Consider the following 15502-nt stretch of genomic DNA (forward strand, 5'->3'; position numbering starts at 1 on the left):
CATAAAAAAATTCTCGGAAATCAGATTACAACATGAGAGCATTTTGTCTTATCCCTGTACATAGTGAAAGTGTTCTTAATCAGGAAATCTGAGAATCAGAGCACACACATCACCTTTATTTTTAACGTAGCATGTTTCTTTTATTAGGTAATATCTCAATATATATATACACACACACACACCAGTGGTTACCCAGTTCTCTTCACACCTGCTGGTTTTTGTTCCAGATGAGCTCTGTTTCATAATTGAACTAATATGATTAATCTGAACTAATTATTTTCAGCTGTTTTACATGCTGACTGATTCATTTGAACAACTATATTTTATATGTAAAGCCTCTAACTTTCAAACAGATAAGAACTATTTATGAAGTTTCTAAATTTGCCACTTATTAGTTGAATAAACGGTTGTATTGACTGTGAACTCAACTTGAATGCAGATTGTCAGGTATCTGGGGTGATCACAAGGATCAGACAAGGCAAGCCCTGCTTTACAGGATCAGAAGAATGCTGAGTGATTATAGATAAAGGTACTTGCTTCTGAATCGGGTAGGAACTGAGTCTGGGAAGTCCTTCCATTTTACCTAAACCCGTGTGGATCTTTCAGAAACACTTTTAATTTGAACTACAGAAAAAGGGTGCCCTGGATCTTTCTTTTAAAGAGAACCCATATTCAGTTTATTTTATATATTTATTTTACAAACTTCCAATTTACTTGCCTTCAAAATGCAAGAGTTAAGATCTTACGTTCACAGAAAAAAATGCACAAATTTGCCTCATTAGTTTTGCCTCATTAACCTCAATGAGCTTTTGATGACATATTGTTGATGATATTCACAAAGGAGGCAGTATCCTAATGCTTTGTACATAAAAATACAATAGAAACTCAATCAAGCCCGTACTCGATCCAAATTAGTGTTTCTGCCAGGAGACCATAGCAATCAGCCAACTAATTCATAGGAAGGTTCCTTGCAAGTAATAGATAAAATGTTAAAAATCCCGTTTGAGCAACAGCTTGGTCTGAACACCATGCCTGTTGATTTAATGCCCAATGTCAATGACAGAGCACTCTTATTGATGTGCCCAGACAGATGTCTCGTGCACTTTCCCAACACCTGTGTGGTCACTCCTCTGTGTTCATAGACACAGACTCTTGGGCAGCCTGGATCTCTGACTGATAGTGTTTCTTCAGACCCTTGAGGTACATGCGCAGGCTGTCAGGGTCCAGGCAGGAGTTCCTCGCAGTCTGCAGGAGGCGTGTTGCCAGGTGATACACTGCACGCTGTTTTTGCATCTCCGGGTCACTGTGTTTCTTTGCCTGTTTTAAATAGGTACACGGCCAGCAGGAGCGCACCAGCACAGAGATAGGAGGGAGAAAGAGAGAGTAGGTTGATAGAAAGGAAAAAGGTCATGACAAGAAAGCATTTAAAAAAAAAAATTTGGAAAAACCCACAGACAAGAATTTAGAAAGGGGCAAAGCTCATGTTTCTTCAATTGTAACATAAATATATTGTGGAACAAATAGATCAATACTGAGATGTTCACTTTTATTTACTGCAGTGGTCAGTAAGAGGTTTAAGAAGGATGACATATTAGTGTCCCTATCAAAAAACCTGCTAAATGGACGAATTAGTCTATTGTGATCTTTCTACAAAGAGAACTTTTAATGCACATCTTTAAACATAAATTGGCTGATAAAACTAAAAATACATGTCCTGACATATGCATGATTTGTCCAATTGTTTTTGCTGACTGCGTAACAAAGACGGTTTTGTATTGAGAGTAGCAACACAAAAATAAATCCGGGCAGATATGCCTAGTCAAGTTGCTAATTGCTCCAACAGTAGTCCTGGGGATATGACTGTAATTGACATCGTTAATCTACATTATGAATTCATTTGCCCGGAAGAATAAAGAAAAATTAAATGAAAACCTGTACCTCAGCAAAGCACACAAATTCAGAGTGAATTTTGGTAATTCCTACCCATAGCTGTTTGCTGATATGAGAGGTAATCTCCTTTGCCTCATGTATTATGGAAGGTGATAAGGCTGTGATCTCTGCAGCCTTCAGTCCTGAAATTCACACACTGTATTAAATGTTTTTGTTTTAGAACCAAACAAATTATAACTTTTTTAGTTCATACTATGAACAACCTGCACTTCTACAATAAATCACCATTAAATAATAAGCTCTAGGTGTTCAAATTGTTGTTTAAATTGTTGTAATTCCTTTATTTAGAGACAAGTGGTTCCAAACCTACTAAACAGACTTAGTTTTATTTTCTATATGGGCACTTTATAGATAAACAGTACTGGCGCATTTTAGAATAAGCCTTGCTTAATGCCGTACAAGGATATTGTTAGGAATGCAGGTGTGTGCTACAAGCCTAAAGAACATTCTTACCATAGTTTCTCTCCTCAGAGCAGCCCCGGTTGAGCAGGTAGGTGTAGGTGACTTTCTCAGTGTTGTCGGAGCTGCGGGTGTGCTGAACCTCCATGTGGAGATTCTCCACGTTGGGATAGAGTGTCTCCAGTTGGCAGAGCTCCAGGAAATGCGTAGCAAATATGGTGAATGCCTGCAGACATTCCAGAGCTTTTACTCTCTGGTTACATTAGAGGTTCATCAAACTTCAACACTGTCATCAAAAAATAACATACAGCATTCAGCCAGAAATCTCAGCGAGCTTTTTATCATTATGGCATTAGCACATCTGCAGATAAAAGTATTTCCAACAAAAGTAGTTAAGAAGCTAAAACAAACCCTACTCAGTTTTTAAAATACTCCATATGATACCTTTAGAATTTAGACTTTTTATTGATTTTTGGTCTAGGGATGATAACTGAAAAACACAATTGTTCAGAACGTGTTCAGTGTTTGTAAAGTCTTCTGTGATACAAAGGCAGAAAATAAAAGATGGTCTCCTTAGTGAAGATGGAGAGATATACAAATGCTAAGAATTATTGCAAAGATAAGATATATATTGGGTAGACTATTAGGTAGACAAAACCTACTCTTACTGCATTGCCATTTGAAGTAGAAATAAGGGTTTTACCCTAAATTTGAGTAGAAATTCACAGACTGCATGACAAATGCCAACACCTTCCTCGGCACTGGTACCTCTTCCCAGCTCATCTATAATGATGAGAGACTTGTGGCTCACATTATGTATAATGTAAGCTAGCTAGAAGAAAAGAAAAAAACATAACAAAAACCGATGAGGTATATTCAATACTTAAAGCGGACACAAAAAAATCAATAAAACGGACCGTCTGATAATATGGTCGGTAAGGCGATGAAAATATAATTCTATCAATCAAGAAAACATTGAAGGACAAAGTCTATACATTCTTGATTTTGTTATGCGTATGAAACCAATAATAATGAAGGGAGAGGACAAAGGAAGAAATGCCGTGACACACTTCTTTCAGCAGGGCTCTAAAGATGGTGAATGTTTGTACTGAAAACTATTGTTGCCAGCCTCTGGCTCCGATGCATACCTCTCAGTAAAATAAAATGATGAATGAAAACCCTCATCTTTATTGGTAGGCAAATAATTCTTGTTCAGGCAGTTACAACTACTCCTGAAAGCCAACCAAAACCTCATGTAAAAAGTACTGTATATAGCCTTTTGTTTACGGCAGCATTGGCTAACACTATTTCAAATTATTCAAATTAGGCACATATCAACAAGTTTTATTGATTCCATTAATGCACAAAGCACAGAATAATGAATGATTACTAGATTGAATTATATACTGACAGGTATTAAAAGCACAACAAATGAGTGTTGAAAACAAAAGCATTTTTTCGTGTTTTCAATGCATATTATATACATTTGCTTGTGAAGCTATAAACCTTGTTAGATGGCACATTTTATTATAACTGTAAATCAATCCTAGATTCAGAAAAAAGTGTCATACACAGCTTTGTTCTAACATTTGTTCTGTTGTTTTCACATTAGATGTGAATTACTTTTATAACATATTGTGTAAAGCTATTAATGAAGATCAATATGTACTTTACCTCCTTCATTTCCAACATAAAGGTGGATGAACTTGTTTCAAAGTCATCATCCACCCCAATCCTGGTGAAAATCTGGTCTGCAATTCGGAAAGAGGCATACTCTGCAGGAATAAAGGAGCCTGGGAAAACAATATAGGTCTTTTTTGGAGCAACTCAATTTTTTACACTTCAGTGATTGTTTTAAATACAAGTCTCTTGGGATAAGGATACCAGTTTAAAGATGTATAATGTATAGAAGAGATGTCCAACACTGGTGCTGAGCAACTTCTGGTTTGAGCTCCAGCTGAGTTCTAAATCACATGCAGGAACATTTTAAAGGTAATTTGAGCTCTTAAATGGTCAAATTGTTAATGGTAATTGTAATGGATATCAAACCCTGTACTACTTGCTGAGTTTCAGAGCTGACCTAAATTTTGGAATCAGGACTGAATGCAGAAACATGTTAATCAAAAGTCTAAACTAGAAAGCAGATGGATTAAAGTAATTGATGATTTAGAGGTCAGAACAAAAACCAGAAGACACAATGGCAAAATATCTGACACTGCTACTTACAGTATGAAATATTATTTGTAACTAATGGAACATTTGGGTACATAATTTGATTTGTTGATTAATTCTATAATCATTTTAGGAGTGTCAGACTGCCCACCTATTTGTGCCATGATCTGGCAGAGTGCCACCTGCTTGAGATAAGTGGACTTGCCACTCATGTTGGGGCCAGTGATGAGGATGAAGTTGCTGCCCTCGGAGATGTAGCTGCTGTTGGAGATGGGCTGCTGCCCTGAGATCCTTTCTAGGATGGGGTGTCGTCCCTGCTTGATTGCTAAAGTGTCTGTGAATTCAGGGCGCACTAAGACAAAGTAAAAACGTAACAGTAAGGTTCCGATTATCAAAGCACACAACCTGTACTAATTATTCTGCCGCTCTTCCATTGAGGGTGCTAAGAGATGCTTCATTTCCTCTTTAATTGCAACATGGTTATTAGTTAACAATTTCCTCAAAAACATGAAAAAAGCTCTGTAAGGTAGACATAAAGCTAATAAACTATTAGTCATTTGCTTATCACCATGAGAAGTACTCAGGAAATAATAATTTAGTTTCAGGAAAACATTTCAATGGCACCATTCAATCTAAACAAGGAAGCAGCAATTTGATTACAGCACATACAATGATAAAGTAACACAAAAGCCATAAATCCCTGCATCATAAATCATCATGTAAATAACAGGCTCTGTATTTCCTACTGCAGATAACGGAACGCTAGAGTTTCCCCAGTCTTATTCCCAGTCCGCCTGAATATGGGGTGATTCCAAACAGTAGCAGACGTTTTATTAATCACAAGGAGTTGAGTATTTATGGCTGTGCCTGGCAAACATTTCCCACAGCTGCTTTAAACTATCAAAGCTACAACACTGTAAAATTAGCGTAAGCCTGCCATTTCTGCTTTCAAGGAAACAACTAAATGGGGAAAACTAGTTGCAGAAATAGGAAAAATGGCACATGCAGCTCCGGCCCTTGTGCAGTCTCAGAAAAATCAATTGGTGTGAAAATAATCTCCCTCACAGTCATCTTCTTAAAATGACACGATAACAGATTGTTAAAATGCATGCTATTGGGGTATCTTTTTTAATGTTATACAAACCTATGTAAATATAGTTTTGTGTTGGTCACTAATTTAACATTTAGGACCAGATATATTGAATAAATCTGTACTGAGAAGAATCTGCACATCTGTGAATATTACTGTCCTAGGATTCTCACTTAAGATGTACCACATAAAGAACAGATTTTGTCAGATAGCCATGAATGTTTTATTAGTTTGACTAATTGTAATGTAGCTAAATGTAGGACTTCCCTTCAAATAAGACTGATAATCTGAGCTAGACCATTGGATGACCAGTCATGTCATCCTTTATTGTTATTAGCTGCAATAAGGACAGTACTTACCATAGTCAGAGATAGTGCAAGTATTTGCCAAGGACAGCAGCATGTCTAGCATGGAAACTGCATCAGACAGCTTGTAAAGGCAGTGTACATGCTCATGAACAGTGCTGAGCAGCTGACATACCACCCTGGGAACAGAAAGGAGGCATATAAGAGACAGAGCTGCAGCAGCTCCATGAAACTCCTGTCGCACAACAGGCCTCCTGTAAAGGTCAAGGACACAATGATAAGTGCTTCCTTGTGCACAGCAGTGGGGCTTTTCAATTAAAACATTTTGCAGAAATCTTCATTGTACATAAGCATCATTATTCCGACACTTACACATAGGACATGTGGAAAATCTCCCTCAGAGCTTCATCACATCTGTCGTTCATTTTTATCAGGTCTGCTGTTGTGAAGCTGTAGTTATTCTTAAATTTAGTGACCTGAATTCAGGTGCAATCCAAAAACAGTCATAAAAAGGTTAGTTACAGAAACAGTATACAGTTCATTGATCCACAAACATTAAAAAAATACGTAAGCACTCTGCATGAATTCAAATAGTAGTCGATTACGTTTACAGGATATTTAACTGATGTTTCTCAACATAAACAGGCATTAATCTGTTGAAATTCTTTATGGAAAGTGCAAGCTTCCTAGGACATGTGAGCACCAGCTCTGTGGGTTTAAGCATTTTACAACACCAATCTTGGACAGATCCCCAGTAAACAAAGGAGGGTGTAAGGGAACATCCGAGTTTTGTGTGCTATAGCAGGCTATAAAAAATTGGAGGAAGCTGATTTTTTGGCAAGGACCTAGAGTGGCAATAAAAACTGTAAGCTAGTGGCATGCACACCCCGGTGGATCTGAAAAAGACATCAACCATCAAAGCCAGGCACCCTCCACTATCACATTCAACAGCTCAGTCGCAATCAAACAGAACATCTGTAGCAACGAAGACCAGGATTCTAAAACAATCCTGTTATCTTCCACAAACGTTTGCCAGTCTTCCCTTTTGTAATTTATCGATGTGTAATACTTTTTAGAATTATGCTACTTTTTGAAGTAACGTATTAAATTGTGCTTGCTTTGTTTTGCCTGGTTGACTTACCGCTTTCAAAAAAGGAAAACATACCTTTATAAACTCAGAGGGAAGCTGTCCATTTGGCAGTACCACTCCATCCAGTTTCAGCTGAATAAAGAACCCTCTTGTTGTGCTGAAGCTAGTTCTCAAAGGCAAATCATATTTCTCCCCCAGCTGGGTGACCATTCCTATTACAATAACAGAAAACAATTACTTGAGGGCTGCTGTATAAAATACGTTTGTCGTTTTATTTTGAAATAGCACAGTGCAAGTATTTTGTAGTACTTATCTTTCATATGTTTTGATGCTCTTTAATAAAAACCATATTCAAGATCATAATCTTAAAATCATATTTAATTGATTAGCAGACTCACAAGAATGTTTTCTAGGAAAGCCAACTGATACTAAATATAAGGAAACTACTGGTGAATTTATTTGCACATGGACGTTACACAAAAGCAGTCATAAGGGACACACAAAATTCATGTTTCCTGTGTCATAAAATCTGTGGGGAAATCTGTGATGCTGTTTTAAGCAAAACAGAATAAACTGATACTATGTCTAAAGACAGAAATGACACAACCTCCAGATCCCTGCGGTTTAAAAAGGATTAGTACAAAATTTCTTTATTTCTTCAACATACTCTATATTGTATAGATCTTTCCATACTCTATAAGGAAAGATGACTACCTGCAATGTCATCCACAATTTCAGTGTAAGCACGTCGAGCGATATCCAAGAACTCATTGATGTTGGGACGCACTGCGTAGCACTTCTGTGTTCGCATGTTGAGATTTCCTTTCATGTAAGTGGTATCATCATTTATCACAGTTTTTATCTGTTCTAGGATAATATCAAATCTGAGTAAAAGAAAAAAGACAAGGCTCTGGACTGAATCACACAGCTTGTTGAATTTTTCACAGCTATTTTCTCCTCATGATCATGGTTTATCCTGACTGCAAGTGAATACAGGGAGAATAATCCTATTAAATAATATAACTTTCTTATCTTTATCAGAGCAGCATTTGTAGATATTCATATTTTAAGAAAAATAATGTACATTAATACTACAATCTATAACAAGCCTCACAGCCTGCAGGCAGTTCTAACATAGATTTAACATTGTCCTAGAGCTCCCGCTGCTCTCTGTAAGAACACTTTAATGGCTCATTTACACCAATCCCAGTTTGAGATGAATTACCTGCTGTCGTCCAGAGAGTTACAGTACGCTTTCAGCAGGACAGTTTGACAGTTCTGCAGCACTGCCTAACAACCAAAGCACAGCAGTGTTAGCTTTTACTGCAAAGGCCAGAGGGACTCTCCTTATCTTCGCATAGCTGTCCTGAACATTCAGTAGTGAATTGTTACAGTTGATACTGTGTCTTTTACTTTCTGTAATATGTTATTTTAAATTCTTTAAAAAATACTCAGTTCATGTGAGTGAATATTTTCATATGAACTCATATTTTGTAAAAGCCTTTAGGTGAAATTCTACATTTTATTTCAATGAACCATATTTGCACACCACATAGAAAAAGATAATAAAATTCATATATTGGTTTTTAAAGTGAAAGTATTATCTCTGCAAATCCCCTTATACCCTTGCCAATTTAGTGCTCATTCTATTAATTTTAACTAACTTTCAAATGAGTGTCCACACACCTTCAGAGGTGACACCAGCTCAAGTGTGTGTTTCAGGTGAATAACGTGCATGATCTTCGCCTCGGACAGCTGAACCTGCAACACAGCCACAGCAGGTGTTCTCAGCTTGGTCACAGACTAGCATTTCCGTCCACTCTGTGCAAATGGAAAACTGCTAAAGGAAGGCCTCATTTTACTAGGAACTACACAGCAAATGTCTGAGCTTTCAACCCGTATGGATTAAATCTAAATACATACAATTTTAGAAGAAGCAGAAAATGTTTTACTATCTTTTAAACATGGAAACTCCCAGACAATTTATTGTCATTATTCTACAGTCTGCATCTCATTGCCTTGTGAATTAATTTAATCATTTATCATTTATTTGAGAAATCTACAAACAAAAATTAAGGTTGTAATATTGCAACTTGTACCGTTTCCTGCTTAGGGATCTGCACTAGAACAGAGAGCAGCTGGTCTATATCTAGAAAGCGTCCAATTGCTGTAAAACAGAGAAACAGTATAGACAAAAATAGGAAGTAAAAGCAATACTGAAAAAACATAAATATGGAAAATAACCAACCAGATTATGCTGCAAAATCACAAACAAAATTAAATGATTTATAATAAATTAAAACTTTGTGCATGAACAAGCAGTCTGGTAAAACAAAATAATAGAAGCGGTTGGGGAACACAATCATTAAGTGAAAGCTGTATTTTCTGTTTCAAGCTATAATAAAACACAGAAAAAGATATGGTAAAAGAAGCAGTTCATTTCAGAATAACTGCAGAAAGAATGTTATAACAACCTTCCATCATCCACACCCCTTCATGATTTTGTCACTGACTTGTCTCAGTGACACACTGACCATAATTTTGAAACTTCACAACTAATTTCATGAGCTCTTCATACATTCCAACAGGAAAATCATGCTCACTGGGAAGGACTGTGTTTACAGTATATGCAGCATCGGAGCATTCCAGTTCTTTCCTGGGCAGTCATTAATCTCATTGAGTAACAGTGACACAGTGTCTTTCACAAGAATGTGGTCTAACACAACACAACACAACACAACACAGGCAGTATTGCTACTCTGGAATCAGTACAGAGAGCAGTGACCAGAAACTCCTTGGCTTAAAGTCTTGTTAGACTTGAAAATGGAAGACAAAGAGTGGACCTGATTCAGGTATTCAAAATCCTCAAAGATATTAATATGTCAATCAAACATATTTTTTTACTATTCAGTATCAGCACTGCGACACAACCGAAAGAATACAAATAAGAAGGTAAGCAAATTTACAAATTACAGAAAGCCATTCCATCCATTTTGCTCATTTGGCAGCTAGTATCTAACTGATCTAATTATTTCATTCAGTCATTTCTCAAAAAAAGTTAGCTATAAAAACATAACTGGGCATGTTGTTCCAAACCCACACAACCCATTTTATACAACTGTCCTGTCCTCAGTTTGCAGTTTCACATAGTTTCTTCAGTTCTTGTTTAACTCCCGGTTCTAAAGTCCATTGGGTGAACTTTGATAATGCCTCTGAGGATTTCAAATAATAAGTATCTTTCTCTGTTCAAGATTTAAGCATGTTGCTCATGCTTTTTATTCTTGGTATAAACTTGAGTGAAATATTCATGAATACATCATCCATTTCATCAATTATTTATCACCAACCAAACAATATTTTACTTTTAAGTACTTAAGTACTTAACCTAACCACAAGAATGATAAATCTTTGGTTTAATACCTACAGCCTGTGTGGGTGTGGTACTCAGATCAAAAATACATAAATATTTGTTATCATTGATGTCATTAACAATGACATGAATTAACAGACTTCATTTACAAGAAAGTATAGTTTTGCATGATATATTAATACAACTTCACCAAACCGGTGAGCATGTTAAGAAAGTAGTACACAGAATAAGGCACTATTATGAGTGATTTGTTCATATAGATAATAAAGAATATCTACACTGATTTTAAATTAAAGTGGGTTTTGTTAAAGAAGAAATAACCTTATATCTATAGGTTATGCCGGATGTTAATATTGAATTGTTTTGCAAGCTGGGTTTAAGTTAACAGCCCTGATAAAGGTGTTGGTAAAGGTTTTTGATAAAGGTTTTGCTGATCAATTAAGACTGCTTGGCTCATGTCATTTTCCTATGTTTCTGAATATATTTCTTTATTTAATCAAGGTGCATACATCTGTCTTACCTACCATTCTTTAAACCAAAGAAGAGCTCTTCGTCCTGCAGCAACTCCTGCACAGCATCCAGGCGCATGTTGATAGTGTTGGCGTCCACCAGGGGCTCCAAGATGTTGGAGCGCAGTCTGCGAGCCCCCCCAGCGGTTTTGGTATAATTTAGGACCCCCAGCAGAGTGTGCTCACTCCTGCCAAGGCAAACAGACCACAGAAAGACCACAAACACAAAATACAGCATAGTACAGTGAAGAAGGAATTACTGCAATCTTGAAAATATTATTTTCACAACATGGGGAGAACCAAGATAAAATGAAGAAAAAGGTATGAAGTATCAGGGAACATAATGTATATTAAAATGTACATTTACTCATGTAAGCCTTTTTCTTATGGTTGAGTGAAGCAATTGGTCAGGAAATAACACATACTGCATATTTAGCTTACTTTCAAGTTCCTGTGAACATTAAATTCAGAAATAATTTTAGTCAATGTCCTCACTAATTTCTAACAGTGAACAGATTAATCTTTGCAAAGACACGTTTGCAAAATTAAAAGTGAACAGAAAATACTGGTATTTAGCTTTTTAACACAAAGCTATAATACCATCTGTCAAATATTTCAGCATTTTTTAAATCCCTCATATTTACACCTGATAAAGGAACTATTCCAATACTCTTGGTATTTATACAATGAGGGGCAAAGAACTGCATTTTACACAATGCAATAAACAAAGCTAATTTTACAGCACAGCACTGTATGATTTACCTTTAACAAGAAAGTATACTTATGAACAACAAGCTGAATCTTTACCCTGAATTTATTGTCTAATCACTCTACTTTTATGCCCACATTTCTTTCTAATTTACACTTGATTTTAAACTAAATGGGAACCACTGAACAAGCTAAACACAAAGCTTAGTAGTATAATATTTTTAACACGGGCCACACTCTATTTATAAAAGAAAACATGCTGGTTTAGCCACACTCACAAGTTCCTCAAAAAGGATGAATTATAATTTGAGAACTTATGAGAAGACAATAATTTTTGGATTAATATAAACTGTGCAGATATGGCAGATATTTCTGCCTTTTATGTTTTATCCTATACATAAAACACAGAAAATCTGTATATATATATACTTTTTCTGGATAAGTATTCATCTTTTCATGCCTCAAGAAAACCTGGCCTTATTTCATCTTGAAATTTATTTTTACTAAACTGACAGGGTTTTTCTAATATGTCTTTTTATGCAATGATGCAAAATATTTCTATTTTATTTCAGCTTGCCCTAGGTATTAATCTGACAGAAAAGCGTTATCACCTGGGATCCCTGTTGTTCACCACCAGCTCCAAATTACGGGCAGAAGAAGAGTCGATCATAGCTGTCTGCTCGCTCCCTTTGAAACTCACTTTCAGGGATTTTGGGGCATATACCGCGTTCTGCATAAATTCAAAGTATTTCAGCAAAGCTGCTGCTGCAGCCAGGCAGTAGTATCTGAAAGAACATAAAAAGTTTAAAGTTTAAAATAAACAAGATATCGTTTGTCTCGGGTAACCTACAATGTCGCTAACACACTGCAGAAACATTTAGAATTGGGTATGGTTTCTTTTTAAAGGTTAAGCATATATTTGATATTTAAGTGGTTCAGTAAAAATAAATGGAGCAGTGAGAAAATCTGTAAGCAGTTCTAGCTTTGAGGTCCTTCTCAGGCATCCCACATTCATAAAATAACTTTATTTAATAACAGGATTTGGTTACAATGTAGTTAACTATGAGATATAAAACCACAATATAACACTCTGAACCATGTATCCAACCATTTATGAAAAAACATTTGAAAGAACTCGCCAATGCACAAAAAATCAAAATACTAAAGATCGAGTTGAGTCTCTTCTGGAAAACTAAAATATGTTCTCTGTGTTAACGCCTACTTAGCTTGCACCTCCATAAGGACCGTGCTGAACTCGGGTGCAGAAAGCTGCTGGATGTATTCCAGTCCTTTCCCCTCATTGAAATACTTCCTCTGAACAGCAGTGATGGAAATATTCTGGAAAAGAAAATGTCTCTTACAGAAATGAAAAACCTGAAACGAGATTCTTAAATGGTGCAATCCAAGAACATAGTTAAGACAGATTGGCTCTGTGGTTTAGTTTGACAGAATCACAGGTTTAAAAAAAAATCTGATACGCTGGAGTCTGCACCCTTCTGCACACTCCCCATCAGGAATCTATGTGTATACCTGGAGGTTCTCTGTGACGAGTCTGAAGAGCTTTGTTCCTTTGCCCTTTTCACTTGCAGTGTCTGGCATTAATATTTCCAATGGGGTTAAGATGTGGAGTTTTGTTAAGATCTGCAGAAAGTAAAGGTAAGAGGCTTAAATCTAGATCTCAGCAAAATAAACAAAAGAGTTGCACTTATACATCATAGCTACTGGAATGCCACAATGGGAAAAGGAGATTGGAGAAGGAAGGTAGAAATAGGGTGTTGAATTTTTTTAGTTCTTTTGGTAAAAAAAATATATATTTTTCATTTCTATACTGCATTAATATATACCTTAGCATATGTGCCAGTGTCAGAGAATTGAGAAAGTACGAGCTCGGGGCATGTTAGGTCAATACTGGCCATGCCGATCTCACCCCGGGCAAGACCCCGCCCCTCCACCACTGCCACGATCACCGAGGCGACGGAAGCAGAGGAAACAGATGAACAAGTTGTCACTGAAAGGGAGAAGGCATCTGTTGTTAAAGAAGACACCCGGGAAGCACGCACAGAATATACAGTAGACACCATTTAAAGAAATGAATGGGCATTTCAACAGCACAGGGGAGAGCAGGTTCTTGTGACTAAAAAGGCGTGACAAAATTACTTTTGCTCCTCAGTTTTCCTGTATGCAGCATAGTTGAAAATGTATACATCCAAAGCAGACTACTTTTACAAGAACTGATTTCAACAGATCAATGTAATTGCTGTGTAGAGTCATTAACTGATACAATAGTTTTGTGTGAGGAAACAATCTTGCACGTTCACAGAAATACAACGGGTGTCCTTCAAGCACGTCTGAATGAAAACACGATGGTCCCGTCTCAGTAGAACAGTTACGAGCGGTAATACTGTACTGGTGCGCTCCATCTGGGGAGTGCGAGAGTGGTGACCAGACGAGCTTCTGCAAGCCCCAGACGACAGCGGGGTCCTGCGCAGCTGGGGTGTCCCTGCACCCCAAACGGAGGAGCTGCTGTTACCAGAGGTGAGGTTTGGCACGCGTGCCCACCCTAGGTTAGAGATTCTGCCTACAACAGAAGAATCTAAAAAAGGAAAGCCGTTTCAGTGGAAAAAAACACACTGTAAACACACACAACCCAAATTTGTTTGCGTGGTACGTGACTCAGTTACTGTACATTTCACTTTCATTTTTGCTCTATCAAACTTTCTGTCTGTGATAACCTTTTTATTGTTTCTCCATGCTGATTGGTTCAATGTTTCAGATTATGCTGCTCTTAAATAACATGGTAAACAAAAACAGCTAGCTGAAGGATTTTGGATGGTGGAAAGACAAGTAAGATCAATGTGAGATAATGACATTAGTATATTATACTATTATATTAATATAAATTATATTTATTATATAATTATATTAAAATTGGATTTTAATAACTCAATTTTGGTGCACAAAAGACAGAGTTCTACAGTTAGCCTTCATTTGTACAATATGACTAGGTCTTTTACTTATTAAACAATAAGTTCATACACAGTATTGAACAACAATCTCAACAGAAATAAAATGAGTACACAATTGTCTTGAAAAAACGTAGAAGAGGTAGATAAACTATCTAATTATATGATTAAATCTCTCGGACAATATTGTTAGTACTCCTAAAACCGGTATAATAGTTATACCGTCTCTGGAAGGTGCTGTAGTGGAGGTGGGCGCTACCCTTGACCTCTCTGATGAAGATGAAGGGTCGCTGCGTGTGCTGCCCACTTGGCCGGGGCCTTCTCCCGACCGGGCGCACCGCTTCACGGGGGACAGCGAACTCCAGGACCCCGGCGGAGCTGGGCCTGGTGCATCGGACGACGGAGAAAGCGAGCTGCGACCTGGCTCTGAGCTGTCAACCGTATCGTTAGTGCTGCTGCGAAACATCTTAAGCGTTTATCAGATAGAGAGTGCTGAAATGTGCTGAATATCCTACAAAAGTAAAATAACTCATTATCGGTAGGTAAATCTACAAGGAATGAGGAACTCGCAGCTTGTTACTGTCGTTACGGCTGAAGGCGCGAGTGGACTTCACGGACCGCTCGCGCGCAGTCTCCATTAGTGTGAATTTAGATCAATGTACAGTATTACCACAATTAATCATATTTACTTATATATTACTTAATGTTACAAACCATTCAATAGTATAACCCAAAAGATCTTATTTTATCTTTGCCATATAGTGGAGTAAAACCGTGTTTATTGACACATAACGCAGGTTAAGACCATATAAACCTAATAAAAAAGCACTAACGTGTTCAAGCGTACTCCTATCCTAAACCAAATACAACGCGAAAAAATCGCCCCCTCACGGCGACTCGAAGTAATTTTACATCACGAACTGGCCACGGAGACCCGTGTACATCA

General features: G+C 37.2%; 1 protein-coding gene across 4 annotated transcripts; it reads right to left on the reverse strand.

Moving 5' to 3' along the window:
- Nucleotides 1-114: 114 nt before the first annotated feature.
- Nucleotides 115-15475, reverse strand: msh4 (mutS homolog 4). 4 transcript variants are annotated; one of them, XM_088648063.1, is made up of 20 exons: nucleotides 14779-15475; nucleotides 14001-14186; nucleotides 13438-13601; nucleotides 13124-13234; nucleotides 12816-12931; nucleotides 12205-12378; nucleotides 10901-11073; nucleotides 9106-9173; nucleotides 8693-8767; nucleotides 8232-8296; nucleotides 7721-7890; nucleotides 7082-7218; nucleotides 6289-6392; nucleotides 5971-6095; nucleotides 4673-4873; nucleotides 4024-4142; nucleotides 3053-3181; nucleotides 2404-2575; nucleotides 1984-2072; nucleotides 115-1317 (listed from the first exon to the last, which is right to left on the reverse strand). In XM_088648063.1, exons 1-20 carry the CDS (start codon nucleotides 15020-15022, stop codon nucleotides 1123-1125), a joined length of 2817 nt encoding a protein of 938 aa, XP_088504189.1. In that variant the 5' UTR covers nucleotides 15023-15475; the 3' UTR covers nucleotides 115-1122. The 4 variants fall into 4 exon arrangements, 3 of the variants coding, with proteins under 3 accessions (XP_088504189.1, XP_088504190.1, XP_088504191.1); XR_015941636.1 differs by having other exon boundaries at nucleotides 1294-1317; nucleotides 1984-2086; XM_088648064.1 differs by lacking the exon at nucleotides 115-1317 and having other exon boundaries at nucleotides 1938-2086.
- Between the last annotated feature and the right edge of the window lie 27 nt (nucleotides 15476-15502).

This window comes from Lepisosteus platostomus, chromosome 10 (assembly GCF_059453375.1).
Source record: "Lepisosteus platostomus isolate fLepPlt1 chromosome 10, fLepPlt1.hap1, whole genome shotgun sequence".
Classification (NCBI taxonomy): domain Eukaryota; kingdom Metazoa; phylum Chordata; class Actinopteri; order Semionotiformes; family Lepisosteidae; genus Lepisosteus; species Lepisosteus platostomus.